At 37.9% G+C, this 18,923-nt stretch overlaps 1 protein-coding gene across 2 annotated transcripts in view; it reads left to right on the plus strand.

Annotated features, from left to right (window-relative positions):
- The first annotated feature begins 2,315 nt into the window (after nt 1-2,315).
- Nucleotides 2,316-18,923, plus strand: part of WIF1 (WNT inhibitory factor 1) — a 283,251-nt gene continuing 266,643 nt past the window's right edge. Inside the window, exons 1-2 of one of the 2 annotated variants that reach the window (XM_053716857.1) lie at nt 2,316-2,572; nt 2,806-2,945. In XM_053716857.1, coding sequence (XP_053572832.1) covers nt 2,431-2,572; nt 2,806-2,945 — 282 coding nt within the window. In that variant the 5' untranslated portion in view covers nt 2,316-2,430. The remainder of the gene's footprint in view (nt 2,573-2,805; nt 2,946-18,923) is intronic. The other variant, XM_053716856.1, reaches the window with a different exon arrangement.

An 18,923-nucleotide genomic window follows, 5' to 3' on the forward strand; every position in this document is an offset into this window, starting at 1 on the left:
CACCTGGCATCTGGTGTGGAGTGGGCGTGGCCGAATGGGCGGGGCATGGGCGAGGTTGGGCGTGGTGCGCGGGCGGGACCGGCATGGCGTTGGCGAGGTCGGGCGTGATGCGGGCGTGGCGGGACATGGTCAGGCGGGTGTGGGCGGGGCCGGATACGCCGTGAGAGATAGAGAACTCTAAAGAGGGGGGATAGAGAGAGCAGAAGAGGGGGGATAAAGAGAGCGGGTAGAGACAGCAAAAGAGAGGGGGGAGTCAGCAAAAGAGAGACAGCAAAAGAGAGGGGGAGAGAGAGCAAAAAGAGGGGGGAAGAGAGAGAGCAAAAGAGAGGAAGAGAGACAGCAAAAGAGAGAGGGGAGAGAGAGCAGAAGAGGAGGAGAGAGAGAGCACAAAAGAGGGGGAGAGAGCTCAAAAGAGAGGGGGAGAGAGAGCATCAAGGAGGGGGAGAGAAAGAGCTCAAAAGAGAGGGGAAGAGAGAGAGCGCAAAAGAGGGGGTAGAGAGAGCGCAAAAGAGGGGGTAGAGAGAGCGCAAAACAGAAGGGGGAGAGAGAGCACAAAAGAGAAGGGGGAGAGAGTGCAAAAGAGAAGGGGGGGAGAGCGCAAAAGAGAGGGGGAGAGAGCGCTAAAGAGAGGGGGGAGAGAGAGCAAAAGAGGGGGAAGAGAGAGAGCAAAAGAGAGGGGGGAGAGCGCAAAAGAGGGGGGAGAGAGCCCTAAAGAGAGGGGAGAGAAAGAGCAAAAGAGGGGGGAGAGAGAGAGCAAAAGAGAGGGGGGAGAGCGCAAAAGAGGGGGAGAGAACACAAAAGATTGAGAGAGAGCACAAAAAAGGGGGTGAGAGCACAAAAGAGAGGGGGAGAGAGCGCAAAAGGGGGGGGAGAGAGCGCAAAAGAGGGGGGAGGGAGTGCAAAAGAGGGGGGAGAGCTCAAAAGAGGGGGAGAGAGTGCAAAAGAGGGGGGAGAGAGCGCAAAAGAGAGGGGGAGAAAGCGCAAAAGAGAAGGGGGAGAGAGCACAAAAGAGAAGGGGGAGAGAGCGCAAAAGAGGGGGGAGAGAGCGCAAAAAGAGGGGGGAGAGAGCGCAAAAGAGGGGGGAGAGAGAGCAAAAGAGGGGGAGGAGAGAGCAAAAGAGGGGGAGGAGAGAGCAAAAGAGGGGGAGAGAGAGCAAAATAGGGGAGAGAGAGCAAAAGAGGGGAAAGAGAGCAAAATAGGGGAGAGAGAGCAAAAGAGGGGGGAGAGAGCAGAAGAGGGAAGAAAGAACGCAAAAGAGAGGGGGGAGAGAGAGGGAGCAAGGGTTGGAACTGCGGTACTTAAAAATTGGCCCGTGTACACGGGCTTTAGGACTAGTCTGTCATAAATTGATAAAATCGTTATTTTTTCTGCAACTTATTTGTGCACTTCTTCATACAGAAACATAATTGCTTTGCTTTATTTAATTAATTTATATCTTGTGTAAAAAGGCTATCTCATATTACTGTATTGCTGCTCTGATGCTGATTAAAGGGACATTAAAGTCAAAATTAAAGGTATATGATTCAGATAGAACAAGAAATTTTAAACAACTTTCAAATTTACTTCCATTATCAATTTGTGCTCACTCTGTTTATATGCACATTTTTTGAGGCACCAGCTCCTACTAAGCATACTAAGGGACAGTTCAAAATGTATACGTATATGAGTCTGTTATTGGCTTATGGCTATCACATGAAACAGGGGGCAGGGTAATGGAAGCAATCTTTGAAATTGCAGAGTAAGCATTATTGCAGTCTTTTTTGCTGTGCATTTGTGGATTATGCATTTATACTGTATTTAATAATATTTTAACAATGTGTTTAATTTCTTTGCAATAGCACAACAGTAAAAAACTGTAAGTTAGAACATTTATGTTTTGCAATTTTATATCCATTTACGTGCATCAGTATATTTACACATGGCACATTGAGAGAGAAAAAACAGACAAGGAGTAAAGGCAAATGTAGAAATGAGCACTCTATAATGCAAATGAGGAGAGGTAGATGAATAATATGGATAAAGGATAGTGCTACATAAAAAGCACAAAAGGATGGCCACTTTGTGGACCTTGGTTGATCCTCAGATTGGACAAGTCTGCTATTAAGCACATTTTCCTCCTATTATAAAGTACTTCACAGCAGAACCCTCACAGCCCGGTCTCACCCGGTGCTCTGGCGTCCCCTGGTGCAGATCCTATCACACGGACTAAAACTGCCAGTTGTAAACTGGCCCCTCCCTCACCTCACACACACAGCTCTCCCTCCTTTACAACTTCATTGACTCCAAACTGCCAGGAGCCAGCCCCCAGAGTGAGATCAGAGCATTGATCTGCCCTGCTCAAAAGACAGGGGAAAAATACCTTCTCAAAGAAAGCAAGACGGAGATTAAAGACTCACTGCAGAGCAAAACATTAGCAAGTTACTGACCAGCATGGCACTCACTGCAGCATGCTGCTTTGCACTTCAGTTCTGCAGCATCCTTTTCTTTATTTTTGCAGAAATTGATGCTGGTGAGAAGCAGGAAGACAGTCTGTACATGTGGATTGATGCTCACCAAGCAAGAGTTTTAATAGGTATTTAGATTTCGTGCTCTTTATTCAGCATACCTATTATTATTTCTCATTTAAGAGTTTTGCCTGTTATTTATTATAGGCAAATCTGTAAAGGCAATCATTTGTATCCTATGAAAGTTAATACTATAATGTTTTGTTGTGAAAACATCATAGCATATAGTTCTAACCTAGTATTCTAAATTTAAACATCACATGATAGAGTTTAATTATTTTTTTTAATATTTTCTGGAAAGGGTTCGAAGAAGATATTTTGATTGTTTCTGAAGGAAAAATGGCTCCATTTACTCATGATTTTAGAAAAGCACAGCAGAGGATGCCAGCAATACCTGTAAATATACAGGCTATGAATTTTACTTGGCAAGCAACTGGGCAGGTAAGTCATTTATGTCTTCTACAGTGATGCCAGCCTTTAATTCTCAGTAAATCTATTCTGCATAAAATAAAATATATAATTAGACTTCTGGATAGAACTATAAATTGTGTATGCATCAAATAAAGCATAAACTATATTGTAGTGTTATACAGCAATATTCTTATAGTAATTGCTAAATCTACTTTAGAAATGTGTTAATATAAACCTTTAAACAGTCCTATAATTTCACTTGTAAGAGTTACACTTTTGTAATATCTATCTATCTATATTGTGCTTGGTTCCTGGTCTGTTGAAACTGCATCTGGTCCTCAATATTTTGGATGGTGCTTAAATTTTATATAACTTTGTTTATAGGATTGTTTATAGGCTTTAGTTATTGGATTTTTAAAAAAAATCTATAATATTAGAATTTTAAACATAGTTGCTTTGGAGTCAAGATTTGCATGCTAATAAAGGTAGCACTAATAGGGATTGCCATACTTTTATTATGCAACTATTAAAAGGGTACAAAGAAAACAGGCACATATAAATTACACCTACATTTAGGAAACTCTGGGATAGACACTGTTCTATTTTAAAAGATTATCAATACTTTTTTTTACTTAAGCATTTCTGCTTAAATCTATGCAGATTTTTGTACTTAACCTCTGTGATAAGATTTTCAACTAGAGTACCAAATGCCCCTTTATGTGCATATTTAAACTAAATTATTGGAATAATATGGTTTTTATAATATGCACAGTACAATGTCAATTATAGCTATTGGGAAGTAAATAAAAACCCATTTAAGGGATGTTTTTTCCAGTTTGTTTTATTGATGATATGGGATTTTGGGGATGTCATGTGGTTTATTGAAATTTTATGAAAGTAATATCATTAATCAGTTCCCAAAACAGTTGCTCTACTCATAAAAGCCAGCTGTTTAAACACTAAAGTCTCTATGTATATATGTCACACGTAGCAACTTGAAGGTGAAAAAATGTAAACATCTCTTTCAAGTATATCCAAAAATAAGATATTCACAGCTACATGGATACCAGCTATGCACATACCTTATCTCACTGGTGTGACCATACTGACTTAAAGGGACAGTCTAGTATAAATTAAACTTTCATTATTCAGATAGGACTTTTAATTTTAATCAACTTATCAATTTATTTTTATCATCAAATTTGCTTTTTTCTCTTGGTATTCTTAGTTTAAACTAAACCTAGATAGGCTCATATGCTAATTTCTAAGCCTTTAAGGGCTGCCTCTTATCACAGGCTTTTTAAATCTCTTTTCAACACACAGAAACAGAAAGAACACGTGGGCCATATAGATAACACTGTGTTCAGGCACAGGGGGTTATTTAAGATCTAGCACAAAACAATGCTAAATTTAAGATAATAGATGATAAACAGTCACAGTCATGTGATCAGGGGGCTGGAAGAAGATGCTTAGATACAAGGTAATCACAGAGGTAAAAAGTATATTAATATAACTGTGTTGGTTATGCAAAAGTGGGGAATGGGTAATAAAGGGATTATCTATCTTTTAAAACAATAACAATTCTATGGTAGACTGTCCCTTTAAGAAACATGGCATATTTATTCAGTACATTTTTTTATTTTAGTACATTTTTCTTTATTTTTTTCCTACCAAAACAGTAGATGGCCTTGTCTGACTTGGTTTTCATTGGTCTGGCCTTTTAGCTTCATCAAATAGAAATAAAATATGATGCAGTTAAAATAATCAATTACAACTGATTTCTAATAAAGGGCACATTTATGTACCATGATTACGTCAGTAATTTTAATAGTTCTGCAATTGCTTAATATTTGCAGCACAAATGTTTTCCTAATAGAATGGTGATGACTTTGGAAAAAGCAAAGGTAACTGTTCTTTTACAGACTTCATGACCTCTAGAGATTTACAGTAAGCTATTCACTGTGGTACATGTCACCAAATAGAGGAAATACCTTGTTTTCTGACCTCTAGCAGAGTTTCCAAGGCGGAATGTGAATATGTTTACATTCTGTGGGTATGACTTTTTTTTCTAAGGGGGTTCACATATCAAAAGTGTGGCTTCCAGCCTTTAATATTGAGATCCTGTACTTCTGTGGTATTTTGCATCTTGGTGTTGTAGACTTGCCACCAGGGATCAAAGCATAATGCTGCTGAGATCCCACTTCATTTAGTAGAGGAAGCATGTGCTTGCCATCTGTTGTATCTGATAGAAAACAGCGGTAAACGTCTCAAACTTTAGCCAAAAAAGGATTGAGTGCTCAGAGGAGATGAGATTGAGGCACCTTGTACACTACATCTGGTTCCTATAGTATTTTACATTTGTATAAATGTAAAAATACATAGCCTCTGTTTTTCAAATCAGTGCACATGCTATCATTAAGGTCATGTAGTGAGCAATACATACAGGGTATATGCAAAGCATGAGACAGATCATTTATAGGTTTATTGCCACAATAGGCAATATATCAATTTAGATCTACTGCAACTATTTTAATGTATCTTAGAATATTCTTCCTACATTTGTAGTATACAGCGTATTTGACAAAAGTCATGAGAATCTGCATCATACAACAGAAATCTGTTGCTTAATCACTGTTTTCAGAAAAACAAGGGCAGCCGGAAAACGCCAGTTTAAAATGTGCTTGTATCTCCACTACCAATCATTTCAAATGGCAAACATAAAGTCTATTTAATAATGTTTAAAAAGGGCCAGATGTAGTGCTCTAAACATAATTAAAATCTTTAATTTGCAAAATGCTAACAGATGCCATAGCTCTAAATTTTGTTAGCACATTTCAACATGACACAGAAACAGACCCTAAATGTACTTAAAAAGACACTTATTTTTTTGTTGTTACTAGTACATCTCTGAGGATGCTTCATATTTATAGTTTTGTCATATAAGATTTAATGCTTTATTTATGCAGCAACATGATGTTACAAAATAAATCACAGACTCACTGTAGATCAAAGAGATTAATAAGCCACTGGCTTTAGTTAAAATGCTGTCCAGTTAGTATGATATATGCTCCTTGTAAACATATATAATATGCTGTATATTTAATTAAAAGAATTACCAACACAAATAAATGCATAATATAAATGATAAAAAGAATGACAAGTTTTATGTAGAAAAAGAAAAAAAACTATGATCCGATCACACTGCTCTTTATAAAGTTTCAAAAGTTGGCAATTTGTGAAGTATGTTGATTGTATTGGCACCTGTGTGATTACTGCGGCAAAAGTGTCTATTCTAAAGGATGAATAAATAAGGTTCTGGCCCTCTGAGTGAAGCAATAATAAACACCCAGGGGTGTCTGCATCAAGTAGCATGGAGTGAGCAAATCAATATATGTTTCATGCTTTGTATATTACTGGTTACTGTATCCTAATGCAAAAATAAAACAATCTGAGAGATTGCAACATTAATATATACAAAGTAATGATAGAAATAGCCGAGATACTCAGTTTATATGGAGGACATAGTGGTGCATTAGCCACAAACTGACTTAATATGTTTGTGCCAAGACTTGTATTTCAAGCACTAAAGGCAAACAGCCGACTTAATTTGATCTGCCCTTTGCCCTGCCAGTGTTTACAGTCTGCAACGTTATACTTCTCATTAGAACAATTCCAACGCAATAGTATGTTTAGATCTATTTTTTACTTGTCTGCATGGATTTTATAAAATATATAAAAAAAGACCAAAAAAAAAAACAACTTTTGAAGTTGTTTTCTATATTTGGACCCTTGTAAGTCACCATATCATATTTTACCTGTATATATATATATATATATATATATATATATATATATATATATATATATATATATATATATATATATATATATATATATATATATATAAATACAGGTATATACACAGTAGTTAAATGTTCCATGAGCTATTTTTAGTGTGAAACAGGCTCAGTGTATTTCTCATCTCATTAATACTCTACATAAAGCTACAAGTCAGATAAAATATATAAAAAATATACTTGTTTGCATAAACCCCACTGTTCCCAATCCTCATCAACGCCTATTTATTAGTTAGCTGTCTGCTAACAACTGCTTACCTTGTCTTTTATAAGATTCCTCTTTAGACAAATAATATTTTTTTCCTTTGGCACACGTTAGTTATGAATGACACTGTACTTCTGATCATTAGAAGCACTTGTAAATTTACTGAAGTAGCAAACTTAATATGCAAGACGGTTTCTATAATATCCACAATTCTCTCTCCTGTTTGTACCAATTTACAAGCACATGCATTTGTTTTAAAGAGACACTAATTGTAATATTTATCTCTATATTGTTTCAAGACAGATTCACAATTAAAAGGACACGAAACCCCAATTTTTCTTTCATGATTCAACTAGAGAATACAATTTTAAAAAAGTTTCTAATTTACTTCTTTTATAAAATTAGCTTTGTTCTTGTGTTATTCTTTGTTGAAGAGATACCTAGATAGGTAGTGTGCGCATGCCTGAAGGAAATAGTGCTGCCATCTAGTGCTCCTGCTAATGTATAACATTGTTGCAAAACTGCTACCATATAGTGCTGCAGACACGTGCACACTCCTGAGCTTACATCCATTGGATTGTGGTTTATTTTATTTATTTATTTATATTTTTAAACACATTCACCTCTTTTACTGTTTGTGTAAGTCATTCTAAAGAGTTAAACATGTTGTCAGTGTTGTATTCCTGGAATTCCCTCATTCTGTTCCAAATGAGGATGAAGCCAGTAATTGAAGCATGCATAGGGTTACGAGGTTTGCAGTATTCGACTGGACAGTCCAGTATTTTAGCAACCTGTCCAGTAAAATCTTCACAAAAATACTGAGCACTGAAATGTCCATTTTTTTTAAGTCGCTGAATGTTTGCTAATTATAAAAAGCCTCCTATAGCGAAATGCATTACAAATATGAAGCAGAAAGAAGTGAGTGGAAGTCAATGGGGTCAAATCGCGTTTGTTTACATATGTTACTGGCAGCCAAAGAGGTAACATGATTGATTTGTAAGTTACTGGCAGCCAAGGGGTTGAATTACTGCTCAATTATGAAAATTATATATTGTGGGATGAAGTGTGCGGGTAAGGTAGAGCTTTTATTGGGGCATTTTGTGAACCCACCTACCATTACACCCAGTCACACCCAGTCACAGATTGTCCAGTATTTTTGTGGAGGACAACTGGCAGCTCTAAGCATATGCAAGTATGGATTTGTTTCGTTTGCTCACCAGCTGTATTCTTATCTAGAATGGCACAGGCGCTCTGACTATAGATTTAATACCAAAATCCTTTAACAAATTCAAACATATTATTGTTACAATAGAATGTACTTTTAAACAATGAAACTGTAATTAGAATGTGGGCTTTTAAAAAGAGTTAAAAATCTCATTAGAAATTTAAGTTTAGTCCCTGTGTGAGAGAACCCTCTGTTCTCTGTATTTTTTTTCTTTCTTTTTTTGTGTGAAAGTGAATGGCACAGACAGTCAAAAGTCATACTGCCCACCCCATTCTTCTGTAGCATGGCTTGGCTTACTCGAATAAGGTAGGTTGCACTTCTATAATGAAACAAAGTAAAAATCCTCTTGTATGAAAATAACAAAAGCGACCTACAGGTTAAAGGTATCAATAGCTAACTGATAGTGGATACTGAGGTCCCTTCGTCAGGCAGAGATGAAAGGAACAGGCAGCCACACCCATATAATGCTTCTTCAATTTATTAGACTCATAGGCAGCAGTACAAAGAAAATGCCCGACCTCAGTGTCCACTATCAGTTAGCTATTAAAGGTATCACTTGTATATTGCTTTTGTTAATTTCTTACAAAGGGTTTGATGCAGACAATATGGTTTCTTATAGCTTTTAATACCTACGCAAAAGAGAAAAAAAATAGCTGAAGAAGACTTTCATGAAACTTTCATTAATCGGACAAGGCATGCAACAGCTTTCCAATTTACTTTTATCATCAAATTTGCTTTGTTCTCTTGGTATTTTTTTTTTTTTTAAAGCTAAACCTAGGTAGGCTCAAACTGATTTCTAAACCGGTGAAAACCGCCTCTTATCTCATTTGCATTTTGACAGTTTTTCACAGTTAGACAGTGCTAGTCCATGTGTGTCATATAGATAACATTGTGCTCACTCCCGTGGAGTTATTTAGGTGTCAGCACTGATTGGCTAGAATGCAAATCTTTCAAAAGCACTGAGATAAGGGGGCAGTCTGCAAAGGCTTAGATACAAGGTAGTCGTAGAGGTATAAAGTATATTAATATAACCGTGTTTTTATGCAAAACTTGTGAATGGTTAATATAAGGATTATCTATCTTCTTAAAAAAAAAAACATTGTGGACTGTCCCTTTAACATTAGATTTGAAGGGACAATGAGAGATAATAAATATATTTGTTTGGATTTCTAACTGCAGACCATGCATACATCAAGTTAATATCAAGGTCAATACAGGTAGCAAAAGAATAGGTAAACAAGAATGCCTCTATAGCACAATAGTAGCGTGAGTATTCAAATGTATAGTATATACAAATACATAAAATTTAACTTTTATATTTTAAAAGCATATGTTAGTAGACAGCAATGAGAACTGGAATTTGCTGCCCTACAATAGATTAAAAACACTACAATGCTAGTTGCGTGAATGTAATCAGTATATAAGTAAACCGTGGCAAATTATTTTTATTTCAATATATACATTGAGTGATATTAGATAAAGCGTTTGCAGAGTGTACAAACCCAAATATACTGATGTTTCTCAGTGGGATCAAAGGTAAAGAAAAAGTATATTGTAGCACACCCTGTTAGTGTGCTACCAACAGTGTATTGAAAAAGTAAAGTCCCAACTTTGTAATATACTAAAGGTTTATTATACTAAAAAATATTTGGCTAGATTACGAGTTGTGCGTTAGTCTGAAAAAGCAGCGTTAACAGGTCCTAACGCTGCATTTTCACTACCGGTGCTATTACGAGTCTTGCAGGTTTAGGGGCACCACAAAACGACTTACGTAAAGTTCGTAAAGTCTTTTTTCTATGGGACTTCCATAGCTCTGATATTATGAGTCTGTCCTGGGAGGCTAAAAAGTGAGCGGTACACCCTCTACCTCCAAGATCCCTAACGCATTTAAAAGTCAGTAGTTAAGAGTTTTATGGTACAACGCCGTAACATAAAACTCATAACTAAAGTGCTAAAAAGTACACTAACACCCATAAACTACCTATTGACCCCTAAACCGAGGCTCTCCCGCATTGCAAACACTAAAATACATTTTTTAACCCCTAATCTGGCGCTCCGGACATCGCCGCAACTATAATAAACATATTAACCCCTCACTCACAAGTTCTCAGCTAAGATTTAAAAGACGTTGTACCTGGGCTTGTCCCATTTGGCCAGATGCGGTAACTAACCTTTCCATTTTTGCTTTTAAATCTTAGCTGAGAGCTTGTATTAATTTGTTTTGTAATTTTCCCTATGGTTCTTGCACCCAGACCTGTTTGGGGTTAACTGCCTGTGACTCTGGGGACAGCACAGCTTCCTGTGAGTGCCCGTGAGCACCCACGGCTGAGCATGTTGCAGGGTGATGGGATGTGTACCCGGTCCGGTATGAGAGTGCAGTCCCCTTCCGTGTTTTGTATATATCTAGGGTGATTACATAAGCCCGTGCACCCTTCCCTTGTTCCCAGTTTGTTTAGATTTGAGAGCTTGCATTATGTGGCTGTTTTAGGGTCCCAGGTATTGGAAAGGACCTTGATGTGGTACCTGGGCTTGTCCCATTTGGCCAGATGCGGTAACTAACCTTTCAATTTTTGCTTTTAAATCTTAGCTGAGAGCTTATAAGTGAGTGCTGGACTTTCTCTGTGTGTTGTATTAATTTGTTTTGTAATTTCCCTATGGTTCTTGCACCCAGACCTGTCTGAGGTTAACTGCCTGTGACTCTGGGGACAGCACAGCTTCCTGTGTGTGCCCATGACCACCCAGGGCTGAGCATGTTGCAGGGTCATGTGATGTGTACCCGTCTGGTATGAGAGTGCAGTCCCCTTCCGTGTTTTGTATATGACTGGGGTAATTACATAAGCCTGTGCACCCTTCCCTTGTTCTCAGTTTGTTTAGATTTGAGAGCTTGCATTTTGTGGCTGTTTTAGGGTCCCACGTATTGGAAAGGACCTTGACGTGGTACCTGGGCTTGTCCTATTTGGCCAGATGCGGTAACTAACCTTTCCATTTTTGCTTTTAAATCTTAGCTGAGAGCTTGTAAGTGAGTGCTGGACTTTCTCTGTGTGTTTTTATATATATATATATATATATATATATATATATATATATATATATATATATATATATATATATATATATATATATATATAGATAGATAGATAGATAGATAGATAGATAGATAGATAGATAGATAGATGTTTTGCTAGTTTTCTGGGGGAATTTGTGTAAACTACACTTCCTCAACATTCATGGTCCATATTCTCTTCTGGGGACAAAAAAATTATATTTGTAAATAAGATTTTAGACTAAATGAAACTTTAGAATGTAAATTATTATTAGTCTTGTACTTAAGGCCAGCTGAAACTCTGATGACTATTAAAACAGATGGTACAAGGTCATTAGATAGGAATAAGGACATCATGAAAGTATGATCTGAATTATTTTTCTGTAATTATAAATAAAAAATGTAATATTGTTTAGTCTAAAAAATCTTGGCTTGAGCTGAAAAGGATACAATGTTCTCACAAAATAAAGAGTTCAATTTTTTTTTTATTTTCATTGTTTACCAGAATCCTAAGGAGACTGGCCTTAAAGGGATATGAAACCTAGAATTTTGCTTTATTGATTCAGATAGAGTAGGCACTTTTAAACAACGTTGCAATTTACTTCTATGATTAATTTGCTTTGTTCTTTTGCTATCCTTTGTTGAAAAGAATACCAAGGTAAGCTAAGGAGCAGCAAAGCACTTCTGGGAGCTAGCTGCTGATTGGTGGTTGGACATACAGTTGTATGCAAAAGTTTATGCACCCCAAAATATAAATAATTGGGTGTTTGGATCAGCAATTTCATTTTGATCTATCAAATAACTGAAGGACACAGTAATATTTCAGTGGTTTATTGGATTAACAGAAAATGTGCAATATGCATCAAAACGAAATTAGACAGGTGCATAAATTTGGGCACCCCAACAGAAATATTGCATCAATATTTAGTAGAGCCTCCTTTAGCAGAAATAACAGCCTCTAGACACTTCATAACATCTCCAGTTCAGTTATGTTTGATGGTTGCTGAGCATAGACAGCCCGCTTCAAATCAACCCACAGATTTTCAATGATATTCAGGTCTGGGGACTGGATGACCATTCCAGAACATTGTACTTGTTCCTCTCCATAAATACCAGAGTAGATTTTGAGCAGTGTTTTGGGTCATTGTCTTGTTGAAATATTCATAGTAAAAAACAGATAAGGGGAGCTGTAGTTAGTATCTATTTTATTAATAAACAATGTTTATTGTTAAAATGTAGAATGTTATAAAAGCAAATAATGTAGATATAAATGTGTATTGTTTAGGTATTACAATAGCTCAGTTTATGTAATAACTTTGTAGAGTGAGCAGTAGGTGACTTTACTTCTAAGATAAAGTGAAGACTGTATTTGGGAATATTTACTTACTAGAAGTATTCATACAATTAGAAAAGATACAATATATAAGTAATAAACCAATTTTAATATAATATTAAGATATTAAAATAAAGGACATTAGAGTGACAACGTTGTCTAAAAATAGCTAAACAATAAGAGCTCAAAAATAATATAGTTAAAAAGTTCCTTCTTTTAAAAGGTTCCCTGTTTGACAGTTCTCTTTACGGTTCCCTTGAAACTGATTTATCTCACTGCAGTGGATATATTATTTCTGCCTGTATTGGCGTAGTGAGTAATCGGCTTTTATTCAAACAGAATTTAAAATCTGAATTTAGATAACTCTCTTGATATGAAGACCTCAAGGCCGATGGCCCATATGAGCAGTCAATATCCTTAGCTGAAACAATATATAAAAAGTACCTTTGTGTGGTGTGTCTCACACTTCTGCTCTTAGCAAATTTCAAACTGCAATGGAAGCGGACTGGACGTATAGCCGCCCTCCCGGTCACGTGTGTCGTGACTCGCTGGCGTTAGAGCTGAATGGAAAGTATGATGATTTGAACAGCTGAGCCTCTCCTCTAAGTTGTTATATCGTTTTCTTGGAGGCTTTAAAATAGAAAAACGTTCTGGAGGGGTATATACAATACCAGTGACGTGTTGAGTGCTATTAGTAATAGCTAAGGACCAGATGAGAGAATGTTGTCCGTTCACACCTTTGTAATGTAACGGAATCCTGGTAATGTGGATCAATGTAGTAGTGGTTGGTAAGAATTGATCTTTCACAAATTCGCAGATAAGAATCCCAGACAGGGTTAATTTATGAGAGCTGATGAGTTCACAGCCGTTACTGTATCATTTAGCAGCACACAAAGTCCGGTAATGATACGAACGCTGTGCAAATGTTCAAATGGCTCTAATGAGGCTTTCAAAAGTTCAGAGAGTTAAAACTGTGTGATTCAAACACAGTGTAACGTGGTAATGTTGGGCAGATCTACACGTTTCGGCCATAGCCTTTATCAAGGCTACGGCCGAAACGCGTATCCTTGAAATATTCAGCCCCGCCGTAACTTCAACTTTGTGACTGATTCCTCAACATTATTCTCAAGTATCTGCTGATATTGAGTGGAATCCATGCGACCCTCAACTTTAACAAGATTCCCAGTACCGGCACTGGCCACACAGCCCCACAGCATGATGAAACATCCACCAAATTTTACTGTGGGTAGCAAGTATTTGTCTTGAAAACAAAGGGTATAACCCAATAGGGGGCGCTAGTATGAATGTTATACAATATATATGTGTGCCCACGTAGTCATATATAAATGTTTTAGAACGTCAATCGGCAGATTACTGGTATAGCATAGATACAATACTGGTGTGTGTGAGCACACTACTATATACCACAGTCCTGGATCAAAGGTGGATAACAAAGACAGAAAGTCCAAGGAAGTCCAATATGGTACAGGTATCTGTCTTCTGAAGGCAGCACTCTATCTTCACCCTCCAAAGGTTAATAAATCTAAAATCAAACACAAGGAAAGAGGCGCCGTATGTGTGAATCTGAAACAGCCAACATCAGATATAAAACATGTGCAGGGTACTCACAATCTGGAGAGGCACTCTGATGTGCCTATAGGAGCGGGCTGGTATTCACAGCACACCAGCTGGCTGATACGGCAATCCCTGGTATCCAAGGTAGAAGATTCTGTGTCTAGACGAACTGTGTATGATGTGTCCAGCAATATAGAAGCAGGAGCTAGGTGCAAACAAAGGCACACCACTGTAAATTTGCAATCTGTGCAGGGTACTCACATTCTGTGGCGGCACTCAATTGTGCCAATAGAGACAGGCTGGCTTTCTCAGCAACCCAGCTGGCTGTATAGGGAATGAAGCAGGAAGATCTACAGCATTCAGGATGAACAGGTAGCTCAGGAATGATCAAATGGTATGTTCCTGGCAAACATGTACCTTAGAAATATTAAAAACAAATCTATGAAACATAGTGTACCTAGGCATGTTTGCCAGGAACATACCGCAGGGAGATGCAGATTTAAAATCACCCCATTAGAAAGCATTCCACCTAGCCGCACATATAACAGGTTTTCACGACTCAGACAAAGAGAGACCTACTGGATCTATAGGTTCAAAACGTTGTTCCCATTAGGTCTCAATGAAGTGATAGATACCGCTAGCTTTGTATGATTTCGTGCATATCTTTGTGAACCGGAGTTTAATCCTATGTTGATACCTGCTCACTTCTCTACACATATCTAAATATATTAATTTATGTAGCTATATAGGGCTACATTCATATACAACATATCATTATTTGGGGATGGATAATGAGAATAGTATGTCATACAGATTCCTATACACCCACCTAACTTACAAGTTTTCTCTTTATAGATCACTTTAGATTTAGTATAACCACTATGTAAAATCTTAGCTTTCACTACCACAGCAATTGTTGATGATTGTTTAGGTACCACTTTATTTTATTTTTATATTATGAGGACCATGTCTGTCTAATATGATCAGGAAGCCTCTCTTATTGTTTTTATATGATATATGATTTATTGTCAAATGGGATAGGTTATAAGTAGGTGTTTATTTTGTATCATTATGTCATCTTTTACATGACAATTATCGATAAGGTCTTACGACAATCTGAGTATCACTTTTATTATTGGCACTAGTATGGTTAGCACTGTCTAAGTAGGTGAGCACTGTTTATTATGGTCATATGCATATAGTTTTCTAATTAATGACCGTTTCAGTAACACTTTAATTAATGGCACTGGTAGGGTTAGGAGTGTTGAGTGATAGAGGATTGATAGGATATTGTATCTTTATTATTAAGGTTCTCAACATGTGAAGCAATTTTTTGCACACAGTACATTATATATCAGTAGCAAATGTTGTTATACAATACAACACAGGCTAGTTAGTGGTTTTAATTTTAATAGATTATCACACATGTCATGAACATTTATTATAAATAATAGTGAGCTGTGAGTACATTGACTATCGGCATAGACCACCAGATATGGTGGTTCTGGTTACGCCCAGGGGGTCTTCTTATGTCCCGCTTTGGATTTGAGCCCAGATATTGGGACACTGGGTGGAGATACACTTGTGGACTTGTGTAGCGATATATGTGTATATATTTTTTTGAGTGTATCTCTTGTTGTCGATGGATGCCACTTTTGTGGTGTCGCCCACTATGTACCTGTTAGCACCATGGTTTGACAGACAGGAGTGGCTGCTGATGTCAGAGGAATGTTTTTGGCCATGGGAGCGAGTGCATTCATTTGTGGGAGGGTTCACGGTAGTATTTTGACAGCTCCGTGACGTGGTGGGGAGGCGTGTCCTGTTGTAGATTGACCGCGGATGGGAGAGACATCCCCTCTGTCGGTACTTGTGCGGGAGCAGCATTTAGTCTTTGACACTGTTCGTCACCTGAGCTGGCGCTGACAATGCGTGCAGCGTGCTGTGTGTACTGGGGGCATTAACTGAGTGCTTTGATTTATTGTTACGAATCTGAAAATCGGCTGATACACCATAGTGGGGGTGTGTAGCGGCTAACATTCAGGATTGGTCTGAAAGCTGGAGCCTATCAGCCTATGGCTTGCACTCACGTCAGACGCCAAACTATTACAGAAGATCGCTTATTTTTCATAATTCGGGTGGCGGTTCTCCACATAACACTAAATGGTTAAATTAGGCCAACAGCTATGAAAACATACAGTGAGACATAGAAGAACTATTAGGGAAATGCGGCATCTTGTACATATTATATATCAGTTACGCACGATGACAAACACCAGCAGACAGGTATGAATATGTGTTTTTCACTCTTTATGGCTAATATCAGATTCAATGAGGTATCACATTATCTGGGGATTGTATATGCAATATTATTAAACATACAGTCACGATATCATGATCTATAACTGGGGTAATTTCCAAAAAACACTTATAGTGCTTTCCCTTCCAGTGAATATAACACTTGTACAAGCCCAGTAAGCCTATCAGGATAAGGGATGAGAAGTGTTCAGGTGCATCAAATAATGGGCAATTAAACAAAGGGCTTCTGTGATTGGTCCCTTTTGGTATGAAGGGTGGGGCAGTACAGGTAGCTCAGATCTTTTTAAGATGTTTATGCAGAGATAGAATACATGCCTGAGGAAACGGTTGACACAGAGAAACGCGTTGCATGATATTTACTTATTGTATATGAGGGATATATGTATTTTTAATTGTTTGTAATTTTATTAAATCCTTTTTAACCATATAAACCTCATTGCATTTGATCATTCCTGAGCTACCTGTTCATCCTGAATGCTGTAGATCTTCCTGCTTTATTCCCTATACAGCCAGCTGGGTTGCTGAGAAAGCCAGCCTGTCTCTATTGGCACAATTGAGTGCCGCCACAGAATGTGAGTACCCTGCACAGATTGCAAATTTACCAGTGTACCCTTGCAGATTCACACAGTGGTGTGCCTTTGTTTGCACCTAGCTCCTGCTTCCATATTGCTGGACACATCATACACAGTCCGTCTAGACACAGAATCTTCTACCTTGGATACCAGGGATTGCCGTATCAGCCAGCTGGTGTGCTGTGAATACCAGCCCGCTCCTATAGGCACATCAGAGTGCCTCTCCAGAGTACCCTGCACATGTTTTATATCTGATGTTGGCTGTTTCAGATTCACACATACGGCGCCTCTTTCCTTGTGTTTGATTTAAGTATTTGTCTTGGAATGCTGTGTTCTTTTGCTGTCATGCATAACGCCCCTTGTTATGACCAAATAACTCAATCTTTGTTTCATCAGTCCACAGCACCTTCTACCAAAATGAAGCTGGCTTGTCCAAATGTGCGTTTGCATACCTCAAGTGACTCTGTTTGTGGCGTGTGTGCAGAAAGGGCTTCTTCCGCATCACTCTCCCATACAGCTTCTCCTTGTGCAAAGTGCGCTGAATTATTGAACGATGCACAGTGATACCATCTGCAGCAAGATGATGTTATAGGTCTTTGGAGGTGGTCTGTGAGCTATTTTTTACCGTTCTCACCATCCTTTGCCTTTGCCTCTTCGATATTTTACTTGGCCTGCCACTTCTGGCCTTAACAACAACTGTGCCTGTGATCTTCCATTTCCTCACTATGTTCCTCACAGTGGACACTGACAACCTAAATCTCTGCGATAGCTTTTTGTAGCCTTCCCCTAAACCATAATGTTGAACAATCTTTTTTTTCAGGTCATTTGAGAGTTGTTTTGAGGCCCCCATGTTGCCACTCTTTAGAGGAGAGTCAAAGAGAACAACAACTTGCAATTGGCCACCTTAAATACCTTTTCTCATGATTGGATGCACCTGTCTATGAAGTTCAAGGCATAATGGGCTCACCAAACCAATTGTGTGTTCCAATTAATCAGTGCTAGGTAGTTACAGGTATTCAAATCAACAAAATGACAAGGGTGCCCAAATGTATGCACCTGTCTAATTTCGTTTTGATGCATATTGCTTATTTTCTGTTAATCCAATAAACCTAATTTCACTACTGAAATATTATTGTTTCTTTTAGTTATTTGATAGATTGATTTGATATAGCGGATTTGATTGATTCGATATAGCGGATCAAGTCCGCTGCACATGGATAAATGCAGATAGCATACACTGTCCACATTTATCATTGCACCAGCAGTTCTTGTAAACTGCTTGTGCAATACCGCCCCCTGCAGATTCGCGGCAAATTGTCCGCTAGCACGGAGTGTCAATCAACCTGATCGTATTCGATCGGGTTGATTTCTGCCTGCGCCTCAGAGCAGGCGGACAAAATATGGAGCAGCGGTTGATAAATATGCCCCTAAAGCTCTAAAAGAAAAATAAATGGTAGCACAAATTTGAAATGTGCACAAAATGATAATAGCTTGGCTATTTTGAAACTAAACAATTAATTTAAAAATATGCTTTAAGCAGCAGTACCAAATCATTTTTCTTGACTGTGATGCAGGAAAATGTGTCATTGCAATACAGACTTAAAAGTTTTTAACTCATAGAAGTTATGGTCAAATATATACAAATATGCAGCTAAATGTAGCCACCAATCAGCAAGCGCTACCCAGGTTCTGAACCAAAAATGGGCCGGCTCCTATGCTTAAATTCCTGTTTTTTAAAATAAAGATAGCAAGAGAACGAAGAAAATTGATAATAGGAGTAAATTAGAAAATTGCTTAAAACTGCATGCTCTATCTGAATCATGAAAGAAAAAAAATTGGGTTTAGTGTCCCTTTAACTAGTGTGTATCTAATGTTTCTTTGA

The sequence above is a fragment of the Bombina bombina genome, chromosome 6 (assembly GCF_027579735.1).
Source record: "Bombina bombina isolate aBomBom1 chromosome 6, aBomBom1.pri, whole genome shotgun sequence".
Lineage (NCBI taxonomy): Eukaryota > Metazoa > Chordata > Amphibia > Anura > Bombinatoridae > Bombina > Bombina bombina.